This window comes from Hippoglossus stenolepis, chromosome 12, assembly GCF_022539355.2.
Source record: "Hippoglossus stenolepis isolate QCI-W04-F060 chromosome 12, HSTE1.2, whole genome shotgun sequence".
Lineage (NCBI taxonomy): Eukaryota > Metazoa > Chordata > Actinopteri > Pleuronectiformes > Pleuronectidae > Hippoglossus > Hippoglossus stenolepis.
Genome location: NC_061494.1, coordinates 14,278,877 through 14,293,381, shown reverse-complemented (window position 1 = coordinate 14,293,381; position 14,505 = coordinate 14,278,877). Strand labels below are relative to the sequence as shown.

General features: G+C 41.2%; 1 protein-coding gene across 1 annotated transcript; it reads right to left on the bottom strand.

Moving 5' to 3' along the window:
* Positions 1-593: 593 nt before the first annotated feature.
* LOC118119382 (exportin-5) lies at positions 594-13,335 on the bottom strand. Its single transcript, XM_035173306.2, has 33 exons — positions 13,103-13,335; positions 12,437-12,558; positions 12,280-12,352; positions 11,887-12,024; positions 11,458-11,640; positions 11,287-11,313; positions 11,008-11,193; positions 10,472-10,548; positions 10,345-10,389; positions 10,160-10,250; positions 9,937-10,020; positions 9,701-9,826; positions 9,230-9,320; positions 9,010-9,138; positions 8,699-8,814; positions 8,447-8,602; positions 7,665-7,706; positions 7,486-7,575; positions 7,177-7,376; positions 6,982-7,084; positions 6,262-6,443; positions 6,020-6,120; positions 5,825-5,921; positions 5,577-5,713; positions 5,295-5,392; positions 4,880-4,926; positions 4,640-4,746; positions 3,850-3,909; positions 3,657-3,748; positions 3,469-3,576; positions 2,824-2,961; positions 2,289-2,453; positions 594-2,020 (listed from the first exon to the last, which is right to left on the bottom strand). Exons 1-33 carry the CDS (start codon positions 13,202-13,204, stop codon positions 1,874-1,876), a joined length of 3,660 nt encoding a protein of 1,219 aa, XP_035029197.1. The 5' UTR covers positions 13,205-13,335; the 3' UTR covers positions 594-1,873.
* Between the last annotated feature and the right edge of the window lie 1,170 nt (positions 13,336-14,505).

Sequence of the window (14,505 nt, the reverse complement as noted above, 5' to 3'; positions counted from 1 at the left end):
GACACACAGATGCAGATCTTTCTGTATCTTTACACTCATTTTTATTAAAATGTTTAATACATTTTCAAAAACTTAACCCTGACTTTAAACATTATGTCAGTGTGAAGATTCACTGCCATATTATATAAGTATTATTTACAGGAGCAATTTTCCATATGGTGCGGTATTTTTTCTTTTCAGCATTTTACCTAAATTCATATTTACAACTGTGTAATTTCACAAAACTCTTTATTCTTTAAAAAAAAAAGGCAAAAATAATCAGTGTAATGCAATTTGTAATCCTTTGTTTTTCTTTATTCTAAATTTAAAATCAAAAGATGGATTTTAGACAAATTGAAATTATTTTATTTAAAAAAGTTAATATAAATCGCACAACACCTTAAAAAGCCTATTTTTATTCATTATACATTTTACAATGCACAATGAATTTACATTGTTCATTTTAGTGTTGAAGCATTTAAAAAATGACCACATGGGAAGAATCACCACAAAGAAATCAATTCACTGAAAAAATGAAACTCCAGTAATGTTCTGGTTTCTTGGTGAGAAGTATGTGAATGTGTTTAGAGCAAACAAGCAAAAATACATCTATATGCACCTAAAGGGGGACTCACTCCAAGCCAAAATAACTCCCATTTATTTTGACACAAAACATATTTTAAACACAACTCTCTAGCATGACGGCTCCATAAGAGCAAAAATACAGGCTTAAAAACAATTCCGTGAATGGAATGTAGTGCTGGGTCAATTGTTTTCATGGTGGATAATACCAGTAGGAACACAGGGAACAGAATACACGAGAAACAGCAACTGAACAGCTAGAGAACAACAGAGATACTTGGACTAAGCTACTCATTAGTTGATGAATCCGTCCTTGAATAGGTTTTGTTTCTCAGACACAATTAACAAGTCTAATATGAGTGTTTTGGCAAAAATGTGAGTGTATTATTTATAGTATGATATGTCCTCTGCATTAAAGGAGCAGTTCAAACAGTACTAGGGTCGTGTTAGTTGTGCTCATGAAGATCAAAATCAATGCTTTGTTCAAATACTCTGCAATATCTGTAACCCAGAAAACGGTTGTTCATAATTAAAAGTATAATCATCATTCATGAAAACACAATCCAGCTGCTTTCTTTTGTTTTTTATATATCTTCACCCCATCATAGGTAGCGTTACATCTGAGATACCACTCGCCTTCAGAATCAGAAACAGCATTCAAGCTTGTCCAGTCAAAGGATATTTACCGTAAATAAACAAATGTGAACCCGGGTTTGTCCCATATTTTTTTCTTTTCTTTTCTTTTTGACTCTTAAGTCTTGACGGCAGCAGCATGGTCACACTTCATATCTGCCAACACTAACCTCGGAAATGAAGGTTTCTATAACGTGCTTAGTGTGTGTGTGATGCTAGGCAATGGGCAAATATAGCTCCTTAAATAGAAAAAGGTAAAAAGTCAAAAGACAGAATCCAGAGTTTTACCCATTTCAAGGTAAGTTTGTGGCTCAGCAGAGAGTCTGCAGAGGAGCAAATATTGGATATATTTAACAGAAACATATCTTTTTGTAATCCAAAATATTTCCTACAACCTTCTGTAAGGTTTGTTAAAGGGAATGGAGCAGAAGTGAGCAAGGACATTTTAAAGGGATTATCTGTGTTAGTCTTGCCTGAACAAACGACCAATGGAAATATATTGTGTTGTGGCACAATGAGGGCAAAAATAAAAGACGAGCGGTTGACAAACATGAGTGTTGACAGATATGTTCGGTTGCCCCACGCTGCCCCAGCTGGAGGATGGTGAGGGGAACCCCTGGTTTGTACACACAACTCCATCTTCAGTCAGCATGTAGTCCATTTAAACCATTACGTGTTCCTACAGGGAGATATTCTCCGGGGAGAAGAGAGCTGCCAGGCCTAATGCCTCACTGTTCTGTATATCCTTGTCGGGCTTTGGCTTTTTAAAGAGCGATGGAAGATTCCGGATATGAACCTCCTTCCTGAACTGCTGGCACAGAGCTTTCTGTTGGCAGGGGAGAGAGAGAGAGAGTGAAAAAGAGGGGAGGTTAAACAGAGCTATTCGAGATCCACCAGCAAGAATTTCATTAGACTCATTAGACTGTACAGCTCCTGTTGAGCTGCTGCATGTAAGATTTACAACACCGCCAGAATCACTGTGCCGAGTAATGACTTGCACTCTTATGGCCTGTCTCTCTGGTCACTTCTGATGTCTGTCTCCAGTGTGATATCATGGAGAAGCACTGTCCTCTAGTGGTTAAAGGTGACATTACCCCAACAGTTCCTGCGATGAGCTTCCTGAACTGGTCTTTCCTCTTTTTCTCTCCAGCCTTCTGGGCGTTGGGGTCCACGAGCCTGTGATCATACTGGTCCAGAGACTCCAAATTGATGTTTGGGATCTGGGTCATTACGGTTCTCAGCTCCATGTAGCGAGGTCGCTGAAGAGAAAGGGGCAGACCAACAGTTTCTCAGAAATGAACAGAAAGTGTACATATTATACCCATGAAACTAGAAATATCCACATATGGAAGAACTGCTTAACCCCAGGACTATGAAGTACAATTTGAAGACATTATCTTGAGCATTTGTTTTACTATTTTATGACAGTTAATAGACAAAACAATGGTAAATAAAATTCAAGGCAAATTGATTGACATACTCATTGGATGATTGTTAATTGCACCCCTAGGTGACCTGGAGTATCACAGAGTCAGAGTGTAAGTCTTAGAAGTAAATTAGACCAAACAAAAAGTAGAGATAAAAAGTAGAAATGGAAAGAAGAAAAGAAATGACTGCTGTTATCCTCACCAGGTTTTCATAGATGAGCATTGCCAGCTGAGAGAGGGTCGAGTTGCAGACTTCATGCTGCCCATGAACCTGAAGGCCTCTAAGAACACTGGTATAAAACCATGTGACTGCCTCAGGTAGAAGATTACCTCCTACGACCTAAAGACACAGTGAACAAGGGAAGAAACGTTTAAGATTAATTTTAGAATTTAAGATACTTTTAGAGAAACTTTTCAAATCACATTTACATTTAAATTAAAACAAATTTAAAGCTGAAAAAAATGACTGTTTAGGATTGTGTCAATGGCAAAGCAAAATAGTCTAACCCAACTCTTTACTGAAAGAGCGAGGAAGAAAGCAAAGAGCATCCTGGAAGATAGCTCCTATCATCTCTTCAGCCACTTTGAGCCTCTGATCTCCAGGAGGCGCTATAGAGTCCCTCTGGCAACTAAAAGATGTTTCTTTAAAGCCCTTCTTTCCAAAGTATTTTTAACTCCACAAAGTGATATCCAATCCACAGATACTAGCTTTAAAACACTTTGGAGGCTCCTCTATCATGGTGAACATGGACATACAGAATAACAAACTATTGACTATGATCTTTTCATGGGATTTGAGGCTAATAACAAATATGTTTAAAAAGGGAAGAGTGAGAGTATTGGCTACCTGCCGCAGAAGTGTCCAGCAGACCATGGAGGCAGTGCGGTGGCAGTTGGTGGTGTCCTTCCATGACAGTGAGGTGAAGGCCAGGGTCAACAGGGACATGTAGATGTTCTGGGCAAAGAAAAGGAATAGTTTACATACAGTATTCAATGTGGGACTGTAAATGTTATGTGATAACACTGAAGGCTGACCTCGTGCTTCATAAGACATTTCCCCAGCTCAGTCAGCTCCTCTGTGGGCTGGGGACACCCCATCTGCACCGACTCCGTCATCATGTCTTCCTCTAGGTACGAACAATTCAAACAAATTGATGAGATGGTCCTGAGAGTAAAAAACTGATATAATCCATCCATTGATTCGAACTTCATTCCATTTCACTCTCACCTTCTATTTCCTCCTTATTTGCTGCTGATTCAGGCACTTTTCTGGAAATGCAGCTCACGGCTACGGGAGAAGGAGAAAGTATTATGGCCCCATAAATACTCAACTCAGTAAAAGCTGATCAGGCAGTTGTGTACGAGTCCTGAAAATCCAACACTTCATATTTTTTAGTACCACAGAGAACACACCATCAAAAACCACACTCTGCGCCACCTTGTGATTCATTTCAGAGAAATCTGACAATGAAGTGAATTTAAATCCAGTTTACGATACAAAAACATTTTAACAATTACATGAGTTGTTGATTTTAGAGTAAACATGATGTCAAGAACTCCCCCTATATGCTTTCGGCATAAACTGCAAGGTGCGAGTTTTAGCCTTATTTAGGAATTAGGGCTGATGTTTGCACTTTCCTCAACTGAAACCAGTTTTAGTTCGTGTAGCTGGCAGACACTAAAGTACATTAGCAGTATGAAGGAATAAGCCCTGAGCTTTACATTGAGTATAGTCAGGGACTTCATATTGCTGTAGTACAACAACTTTAACATGATTGAATTAAAATGACTTGCAATTACTAAGTGGCTGGCACACAGATAACCCAGCTTTCACTTTCAAACTCATTTCTTTATATTTGGGGAAATATTAGATACAAATTATTGTAAGGTAATAAATGATCTTTAAATCCAGTGTGAATTTATCTGATGTTTTAGCAGACTGTATAAGTTCTTTGTAACACAACAATAACCACGTGTATGGAAATTTTGTTTTGCTACAAGAGATGATGAAAACTTACAGAGAAGATCCAGCAGCTCTCTGGTGAGCAGCCGCACCAGCTGTTCCTCCAACATCTCCTGGGTCACCTGGCTCTCCTGACACACCACCTCCTCCTCCTCCTCGCCACTAAAAACACAAACAGGTCATCAGTCCACATAACCATTTTATAACTAGGACATGATGTGCCATCAAAGAATTAATTAGTCAATGTTAACCACAGGCTCCAGAGGTGCAACACAAACACTCTCCCATTACTTACTTTACAGAAGTCCTCTGGTTGATGACCTGCCACTTACTGTTGAGTCTCTGCAATATGAAGCAGAAATAAGGATGAGCATTGTCAAAACAAAATGCTGCGGCTACGTGAATGCAGTGAATCTAAGGCTACATCCACACTAACACATTTTAAACTGCATTTTAAAGCTACAAGTATCTACTTTCTTTTAGCTCTGTATCAGTAAGTATCGCTGTGTGTACTACCACGCAGCCCCGGAGTTTTCCAACTAAAAACAGGGCCAGCAGCGTTTCCAACCTTTTTGTTTTCGTCACTTGGATACTCCAGAGTAGTGTGGACAGCAAATGTAAACATAGCAACAGTAATGCATTAATGCAAAACTAAAAGGTATTAGTTTGGTTGTAGCCCCATGGTGTGTAGAGTGTGGAGAGATCCTGACCTGCTGCATGTAGGCAAACAGAGGGCCCAGCAGGGGGCAGAGTAGGCTGTTGTAGTACTCCTGAGGACATGATAGCGTCAACTGCCTCACAAACACCCGTGCACTTGTTAAGGAAATTGAATGTTGACATGGAGCAATAACTCAGATTTGTTTATGTAGAGTAATATCAGCTGGAATGAGTCTATAAAAAGATATTGTACATAGATATATATCAACAAACTACTGGCTTAAGCGTGGTGATAAAGAAGGTAAATGAAATGGAGCAAAAGCAAATAAGGATATGAATCATGGGTCGAAGTCTGTGGTCGGGCACGTGGTCGAGGGAAACGAAAGCAGAGCCGGCTATTTCTTCAGCCAACCTATCAATGGTGTAGAACTCCTGTTGCAGGGACAGACCTACATTTCCCAGGATATGGAAGCTGCAGAGGTACAGAGAGCAGAAGAGGAAGTAGAATTAAATCTGCCACGGCATGTGTGTTATAAATAATACTAAAATAAGAACTACAAAAAACTATAACAACAAATCTCACCAGTTGTCGTAGACTGTGGATAAAAATCCCTGCATGCGCTCCAGATTGCTTCTGTACACCGGAGAGTCGTAAATATCCAGAGGAGGCTGAGAGAGACCTGGAGAGAGAAAGCACAAATTGAGAAGGTTTATCAACAGTTTGCTTTCAGTTGATGGCTTAATGTATCCAAAAGCGTGTACAGAAGTCTCCTCCTACCCAGGACCACATTTTTCTCTGCATCCATCACATCGTGGACCCGAGAGAAGGTCTCACTCAGACGAGCCATGTTCTCTGGCATGAACAGACTGTTGTGAGTCCTGTAATGTGGATGAAATAAGAGACTATGTTAAACACATTGATAATTGTTTGGCACCAATATGAAATCAAAGTCATTACACTACAACATACCATACCCATAATGTGTGTAAATGATCTGATCTGGTTATATAATGGGATACCTGATAAGAGCCAACAGGTTGGGCAGCAAGAGCTGAAACTGTGCAGTGCAGGGGTTCCTGTAGATGGGGGCCCCAGCGGGGTTGTAACCCACGACGAAGCCACCAGCCTTGGCTTCCTCCAGGTCTGCAGGCCAACGCGCCCGTTTCACCACCCCCAGCATGGCATACAAACAGAAGCTCAGCTAGAGGAAGAACAAAAAGGCACGGTAAACATACACCAACATATATGCACCGTATTAGCATGCACACAGTTAGCGTTAAGCTCAAAGCACTGCTGCACTAAACTTAAAGCCGTCTCTCAGTGGCTGTGAATTTTAAAACGTGAGCTTTTGGGAGTTGAAAAAAAATCTGTGACTGACATATTCTGTCTAACAAGTTATTCTGTAGGACTTCACAGGACTGATTGATATTTGGTCAGACAGTCGATAACAGTTATGTGCATGTTAAATACATTTCAAATTGTAGAAACTCTGTTTACGTTGTGTCCTATTTATTTGAAACCGCACTGTTTTGTACTTAAGGGGTGATTTTTTCAGCCTTTGCATTGAAGAGCAAAAAAAAGTAGCATTAAACTTAAAGTAATAACATAAGTAAGTTTACTATGATTTCAATTTGTCTACAACATCTGAAAATAACCCAGTGACCAAAATTCACTGTTGGAATAAAAACCTGTCACCCTCAGAGCCCACACACCAACACAGTGTACACTAATACACTTACCCGCCCCCTATTAAGACCCGATGTGTCTGCATCTGCACTTTGCTCAGCCACCGTCTGATCAGCTCCAACAAATGTCAGGAACACAGCAGGGTCAGACAGCACACTGAAACACAAAGGATAACATTCAGCTATTTGTCATGACATGAAAATGCTTCACGTACAATTTGAGCGAAATTAGAGAGAAATCACACGCACTGTTTCATCTCATCTGACGTCCATTCTGCGACCACTGACGCCATCAGCTCGTCGAGAAAAGCCTTCTGCTTCGCAAAGTCTTTGAACTGGTTGCTGATCAGCACCATCGATTCCATCAGTGACGATTTCTCCAGGTGAGTCAGCGCGGAGTCGCTGGAGAACAGCTTCTTCACGTGATTGTAAAACATGTCAAAACAAGGCTGGAGAGGGGGAGAAAAATCATCATTGAGGAGAAAGATTTAAAATCATGCTCATTCACTAGCACTGCATACTTCAGGTGCATATTTTGTGAGATACAAGGGCATTTACCAGGATGAACTGTGGGTAATCCCGGCAAATTTTGATGATAGAAGAACAGGCGTGCCTCCTCACATTCTTCACAGCTCTGGTCCGAGGTGCCTGAGGATGTCAGTTGGTGAATATATATATTTTTGGGGTCTTTGACATGAAGAATGATGACGATTTTTTTCTCTGTTAGGACGACTCACCTTAGTGTCCTGACCGACCTCAAATGTGATGGCTTTAAACAGCTGTGGGGACAAGAGAAGAGGGAAATTAAATGTCTTCCAACCGCTAACACACACTAACATCTAGCTTTTGTCTGTATTGTGAATGGATACAATCCCAGGTCAGATGACTCTGCAGTAGACACAGGGGTTTTATCGGCTTTAGCTCCGATTGGCAGTGATGGAAACTTGAAACCCCAGTGAACTTGCCCACGCTGCACCTTTTCCAGAATGACGTCATGATGGGCATTAAACTTCACTGCATTGGTTCGTGAAAAGCCATGAAGGTTTGTGTACTAATTATTTTGTACATCTTGGGAACAACGTGCAACAGCGATTTTATTCTTCGTACCGTGCATGATGCAACCCGGGCAAGAAAGCGAAAATCCTGCAGTCGTTGTAGTTGTTTGAAAGAGGGACTGAAGTAAAAGATGTTAAAGTCTAACCACTGTAACATTGTCACTGGTCTCCATGGTGCTTTCTTCTGTTGTGTTTCCTGTCAGCATGTTTGGGCTGTAGAACATGACTCACCAGGGGAAAAAAACAAAGGCAAACTCCTCTACTGGGAAATGAGTCAATCGCCTTTTTAGCAGGTTTACCCACTTTTCAGAAACTGTGTATACCTGCTTATGTCAGGGTTAAGGAGTAATTATAATAAGTGAACTATATAATATGCATTTTTAAACACTTGTAGGTACAATGACAACACATGTATAGTAGACACACACACATAATATACAGCGACCAATGATGACTCAACTGACCTTGTAGAGGACCTGTGGCAGGAAGTGTGGTCTGTGCAGGACAAACGGGAAGAGGGCCGAGACGTTGGTGAGCACACATGACAAAATGAGCGGGTCTTTGGTTTCATAGTCCAGCACGGCCTGCAGCAGCTTCATGCTCTGATCTATTGGCAGCTTCTACAAAGTGAGAGGCAGAAAGAGGGGTCAAAATAATCCACATTATCTTTTTTCATTGTTTTTTTCCCCCCCAATGCTGGTAGTTGCCGCCGTTACCTCCTCTTCCAGACTTTTGAAGATCTGTGTGACCATGCACTCCATGAAGACAGTCATCGCATCCCACTGAACCACAGATGGAGACAGGAGGGAGCACAGGCCTTCTGCAGACTTAGCTGGTGAGGTGTTAGGTAAGAAGAAAACTTAATTCACTGCACACACAATTCATTTACTGTCTATACTGCAAAGTTAAGTTGTCTAATGAAAAAAAGGTAAATTAACCCCATCTATCTTACATACCACTAACAGCTAAGATACATAATCACAGAGTTATCACTTCTAGGATTTCTTTGATCAGAACACAAACTTACATGTGGTATCCCCAATATCAATAGGGCTGGCAATCTGATACTGTAACCATTCCGCTGCTATCTGAAAGGCCTCCAGGGGAACAACACGAGATGCGCACCTAACCACCTCTCCCTGCTGCGCTCGAAAAGCTGTGAAGCACAAAAACACGGCATAAAAAACATTGAGAGACAAAAATCCTAAATGTATTTATCGGAACAGCAGTCACACTACAATACTTACAATTAAAGAAAGAGTTGAAGTCCTCGTCACTGTCAAAGTCCACACGGGAGTACTCACAACTTGGACTATTGTCTCGCGATGGAAACCCAGCCTGGAGGGAGAAAAGGAGGAAAGACAAAAACTTTATTAACAACCTGTGGGGCTCTTCTTACTGAAAAAACTGTTTTGGGCCGCTTGTATTCGCAACAGTGTTCTTTCTGGCACTAGACAGAGCTTGTGACCATAGGTGAGGGTTGGAACGTATATTGACTGGTATATCAAAAGCTTTGCCTCACAGTTCAGCTCCATCCTCAACACAACAGCCCTGATATAACGCCTGCTTTCCTGCTGACCCACCTGTCCATCGGTTTAAAATCAGAACAACAATGCCCTGCATTTGGTCTTCACACATTTCATATAGAATGCTGAGGCAAAAAATAAGCACAACATTCCTCCCTTGAACAGTCTGTGTAAAAAGGACTTCTCACCCACCTTGACAAGGTTGGTCATAGATGCTTTGAGGTATTTGACGGCCATCTCCTTAACAACCGCATCCTTTGATATCGTCTCATGTCTGAACAAAGCTCCCCAAGTAGCCAGAGTGGACGATTTCAAAAACTGCAGAGGAGGAGGGGTTCATAAGTGAAGAGATCAAACACAGCTGATAAATATTCCATTTACTCAAATACAGTCTGTAACAATAGGGTTTAGAACAGTTGTCATCTCACCTGACTGGAATGTGTAGTGAAGGATAAAAGAGCTTCCATGTACTTGCTGAGATTTGTAGGTATTTCAACCTCTACATCTGAACCCTGTGGAGACAACAGGGTATTTGCCAATGATCAATCATAAACAGGTCTAAACAAGTAAAGTAAAAGGATGCTTCTGTGATTCTACACAACATGTGTATAAAAAAAAAATTATTGTGGAAACAAATTAGGATAAACTCACCACTAATGGGCAGAGCTGGCCTCCGAGAGCGCACAGCACCTGACACAGCCTCTTCAGAAAGATGTAGCGCCGCTCCACCACCTCCACTGCTCTACACGTACACATACACACAGGACTATAAGTCACAGCTAGACGTTTAATTTGCATCTGTGCTCTACCATAAGCAAATACTTCACATTACTTACTGTGATTCGGGGGATTTCTTACATATCGCCAGTCCATCTGCAGACCTGTCACCAGACAAACCCATAGCATTCAGTAATAGTTACATTTTAGGTTTAATGGATGATGGAGAGAAGCAGCTGTACTCACTGAGCTGCAGAGAGGATGTAGTGTATGGCCACATCATCAAACAGCAGCATGAATGGTTTCCTATCCTCCAGCTTGCCCTGTGGCAGAATGACACATTTGGTTATACACTGTTTTATTATTATCCAATAAGCCATGGATACAAGAATGTGTATCTTTGAGGTTTTTATCCCAGAGGTTTTGTTATTATTCAATGTTTCTACTACATTGATGTCTTGATAAAGTTTGTAAGAATTGAGAAAGCAAAAATTGCCAAGTTGGTATATTTGTCAAAGAACCCAGAGAAAAAGAGTCCACACTTCTCGGTTCAGGAGTTATGGGTCCAAAGTCGAGCGTTTTAAAGAGCCACATGGCAGCACTGCAGTTCTGGTTCTGCACCATTTCTTTCAATGACTCACAGACTAACTTTATAAAAGAATGTCATTAAAGTCTGGTACAATGTTTTAAAGAACGCATCTAGTGACTATCTAAAACAGAAAGAAAAACTTGATCTCTTTACAGTTATATTTTAATCATTATATATTTTCCCTGTGCCTCACCTTCCGGCTGATTGCGATGAGCAGACACTCTGCTGCCTCGAGCTGCAGCTCCGGCTCACTCAGCAGCAAACACAACATCTCCAGTAGATGGCAGTTTCCAGAGGTGATGTACACCAGCGACACCCAGTCAATGTAGCCTGCAAGTGTGTTCAGCGTAGCCACAGCGACTCGACAGTGAGCTCTGGCCTGTGCGTGGAAAAATTACAGGAATTAAATCAATAAATAATTTCATAAGAGGGTCATTTTAAAGCAAATATGCAGATGATGCTGTTCACTTACTTTCAGTTCATGTCCAGGTAGTCCTTTCTGGATTAAAACAAAAACAAAACACAAACAGGTAAAATAAAAAATACACTGTTAAAGTTTACATGTATAAATAAAATTGTCTCAATTGTCTCAAATGAATCAGCTACTTATTACTACAAAATAAAAGGTTGACACCGCACTGACCAGTCTACGATAGTCCTCCACGTTGAGTTGCAAAATGGCCATCATAAAACTGAAGATGTTTTCCATGTTTTGGGTGAGCGTCTGCTGGATGTCTCTGCGTCGCTGTGCGGGCAATGCTTGGAAGGTGATCACGTCCTCTGCCAGCCTCAGCAGGATCAACATCACCAGCTCGGTCTGGGCCTCCTGTGGAAGGTGCAGATGAATTTTTGTTTTAAATTAAAGTTCAGCTTCAGTCCACAACAGCAGATTTCAAGAGCTGGGTCTTTTGTTGACAGTTTGCTCCAAAACACCAAAAACCTCTTTTGCACCAAGTAATAAAAAAGTAATAGTTGCTAAGATGATATGATGAAGGCTGTTATTTTAATGCATGGGAGTTATTGTATAATTATACTCAAATTACATGCAAAGTGCACCACATAGGTAACCTACCCCTTGGCTAGTGAGAGCCTCCATCTCTTTCAGCATGTCTGGCCAGTGTTGAGGCCATTCTCTCTTTATCATTTCCACGGTGATTCGGGACAGGACATCTTTGATATGGCTCTCCTCCTCCAGGATAGAATGAGTACCCTGATGAGACACAAAACATGCATCAGAGAGAACTGTCTGCAACCTTGACATTTTATTTGAGCCCCAAGACAAATTATCACGTGAAGGAGAGAGGAGGCAGGAGCGCTACTGGTGTCCCTCAAACCACATGTCAAAATATAATGGCATGAAGAATCCAGGTCCAGGCACTCAAAGCAACAGGCCTTTCTTTTTCCAATGGGCGTATCGGCTTATGCCTTCATCAGGGTGTTAGCAGCCTATTACTATTGTACTTACATTTGATAAGAGTTGCATGGCGCACTCCTTCAGCTGGACTTTCTCTTGTTGCTGCATGTTGTTCCATCGGAACCTGCAGGAGAAGCAGAATTTCTGTCAGATGTGCATCTTTTGGCATTTGATTATGTTTGTACTTGTACTGGTAAGTTACACTCACTTGATGACATGCTCCAGGATTTGCAAACCAAAGTGTCTCACTACAGCTGGTTGGGCTTTGTCGGCTAGTTGTAAGCCACATGGGACACAGAAGGAGTTGGTCTCTTTAAACTCCTCGTAAAACTGCAGGTAAAAACAAAGATTGTGTTACAGACGACATGTTTTAAATGATGTTTAAATCAACCAAATGCCGTCTACGTGTTACACGTCAGCATCTGGAGGCTACAGCAACATCTGTCTCCGCGACGTTCAGAATAACACGTGAATTAAATAAAGCTAACCTGCTATATAGCCATTCAAGCTAGGCGCGACGTTGCCATTAGCAACGCAGTGTTACCTGGCCGTGTACAATTAGCTCCGTCAGTAAAACCCACACCGACATTCAGTGTTAGAGCCTGTCAGCGTGTCTGTGAATGAATGAATGGAGGTGGATCGACAGTAGGGTGGTGGTGGGTTGATGACTGTGGAGTTACCCTCCACCTCTCACAGCATCTGGCCATCATCTCTGCTAATGTGGCGAACGTTAGTGGACACAATCAGCCCGTGAGAGTGATGACGTTGCCACATGAAAACACTTTTTATTGCACAACTCGCAGCACAACAGCTGCCACATGAATGGCAAGCTAGGCTAGCTAGGAGCGATGCTAGCAGCCCACAGAGATGCTACCTTCAGGGCCTCCAGTCGGTATATTTGACTCGTTTCCGCGTCCATCATCACGTTCACAGCTTTGACGAGCTGCTCGCACACGGCAGCCACCGGGTCGGCCATGACTTCAGGTCGAGTCTGACACTCTGCGGAGGAGAAGGCGAACAGCTCCCTTATGCAAAAACACCAGCAAGTGCAGCGAGCCGCGTTCACCAACGTGCGATAAATGTGCTACCGCTTGTCGAGGGTTTGAGCCTGTCCGCTCGCCGTCGATGGGGAATTCTGGGAGTTGAAGTTGAAGCGCGTCCTTTTTTTTTGTTGAAGATCGTCTATAGGCCGACAGACAAATCACTCCTGAAAACCTATGCAACATTTTCCCCATGTGAATTTACATAAAGGACTAATTACATTTGTTATAAAACCCTCTTTTTTATCAAGCTCTATTTCATTTGAATTATTTTGTGTCTTTCAAAAGCTTGTGACACTGATGTTACATTGTCAGTCAACTACCTTTCCTTAAATGTTGTTATTTTACAATTGAATGGTTAATTTGAATATCTTTTCCTTGATTATTGATATTTTTTTCTCACTCATCAATTGACTTATCATAAATTCAATTATCAATTATTATTATTTCAATTATAAGCAGATATTTTTTCTGAACTTCGATCATTACAGCCTGGAAGAATCAGAAGGCTGATGTCAAATTTACTCTAATCTCAGAATGAGGGCAGTTTTTTTTTGGTGTTGTTGTTTCTACATCACTTACATTGAAAGAGATGATTCTCCTCATGGTCAGTTTGGAAAGTCAGAGCAGCCAAAAATCCCTTTCAAAATAAAGAAACACCACTGGAACGCAAGTTACTGTGGGTGCATGAGAATAAGCGTGTGAACGCACTAAAACAGGATCTCACAAAACTTTCTCAGGGTTTGAAAAAAAGTTCATCTATTGTTTTTCCTTCCATATCCCTAACGTAAAAAATGCAAATAGTCCATGTCTTCCTCAGATTTAGTTTCTTTCTTAAATTATGTTTTTCTTCTTTCTCTCTTTCCTTCATTCTGTTCTTTCTTCTGTGTCTTTATTTTTGTGGATATAGTAGCTGTCAGGGACCTGGGGATGGAGCTGGGGGAAATCCTGAGTTTATTTTTGAACAATTTTACTCTTTACTTATTCATTTCTGTGGCCTTCATGCACAGACCTTAACTATTCTATATCCGTTTCACTCGATTATACCCTTTGAATGTAGGACTTTGATCACAGTGTGGTATTAGTACTTTTGCTGAAGCAAAGTGAACTTTACTCCACTGGGTCATTACTTGTCAGCTCAAAAAAATACAATCGGTCACGTGATAAAGCTGCTCGTATTACCTCCGCCCACTTCAACTACAGTTTTCAACTTTAGAAAAAGGAGCAGAGGGAGACC

Excerpts from the sequence above, each read along its gene's own strand:
- LOC118119382 (XM_035173306.2), bottom strand. The coding sequence starts at position 13,204 with ATGGCCGACCCGGTGGCTGCCGTGTGCGAGCAGCTCGTCAAAGCTGTG. Across the intron at positions 11,641-11,886 it reads AGGCTCTCACTAGCCAAGGG|GAGGCCCAGACCGAGCTGGT; the intron begins GTAGGTTACCTA and ends CACCTTCCACAG. Across the intron at positions 2,962-3,468 it reads GCTGGACACTTCTGCGGCAG|GTCGTAGGAGGTAATCTTCT; the intron begins GTAGCCAATACT and ends CTGTGTCTTTAG.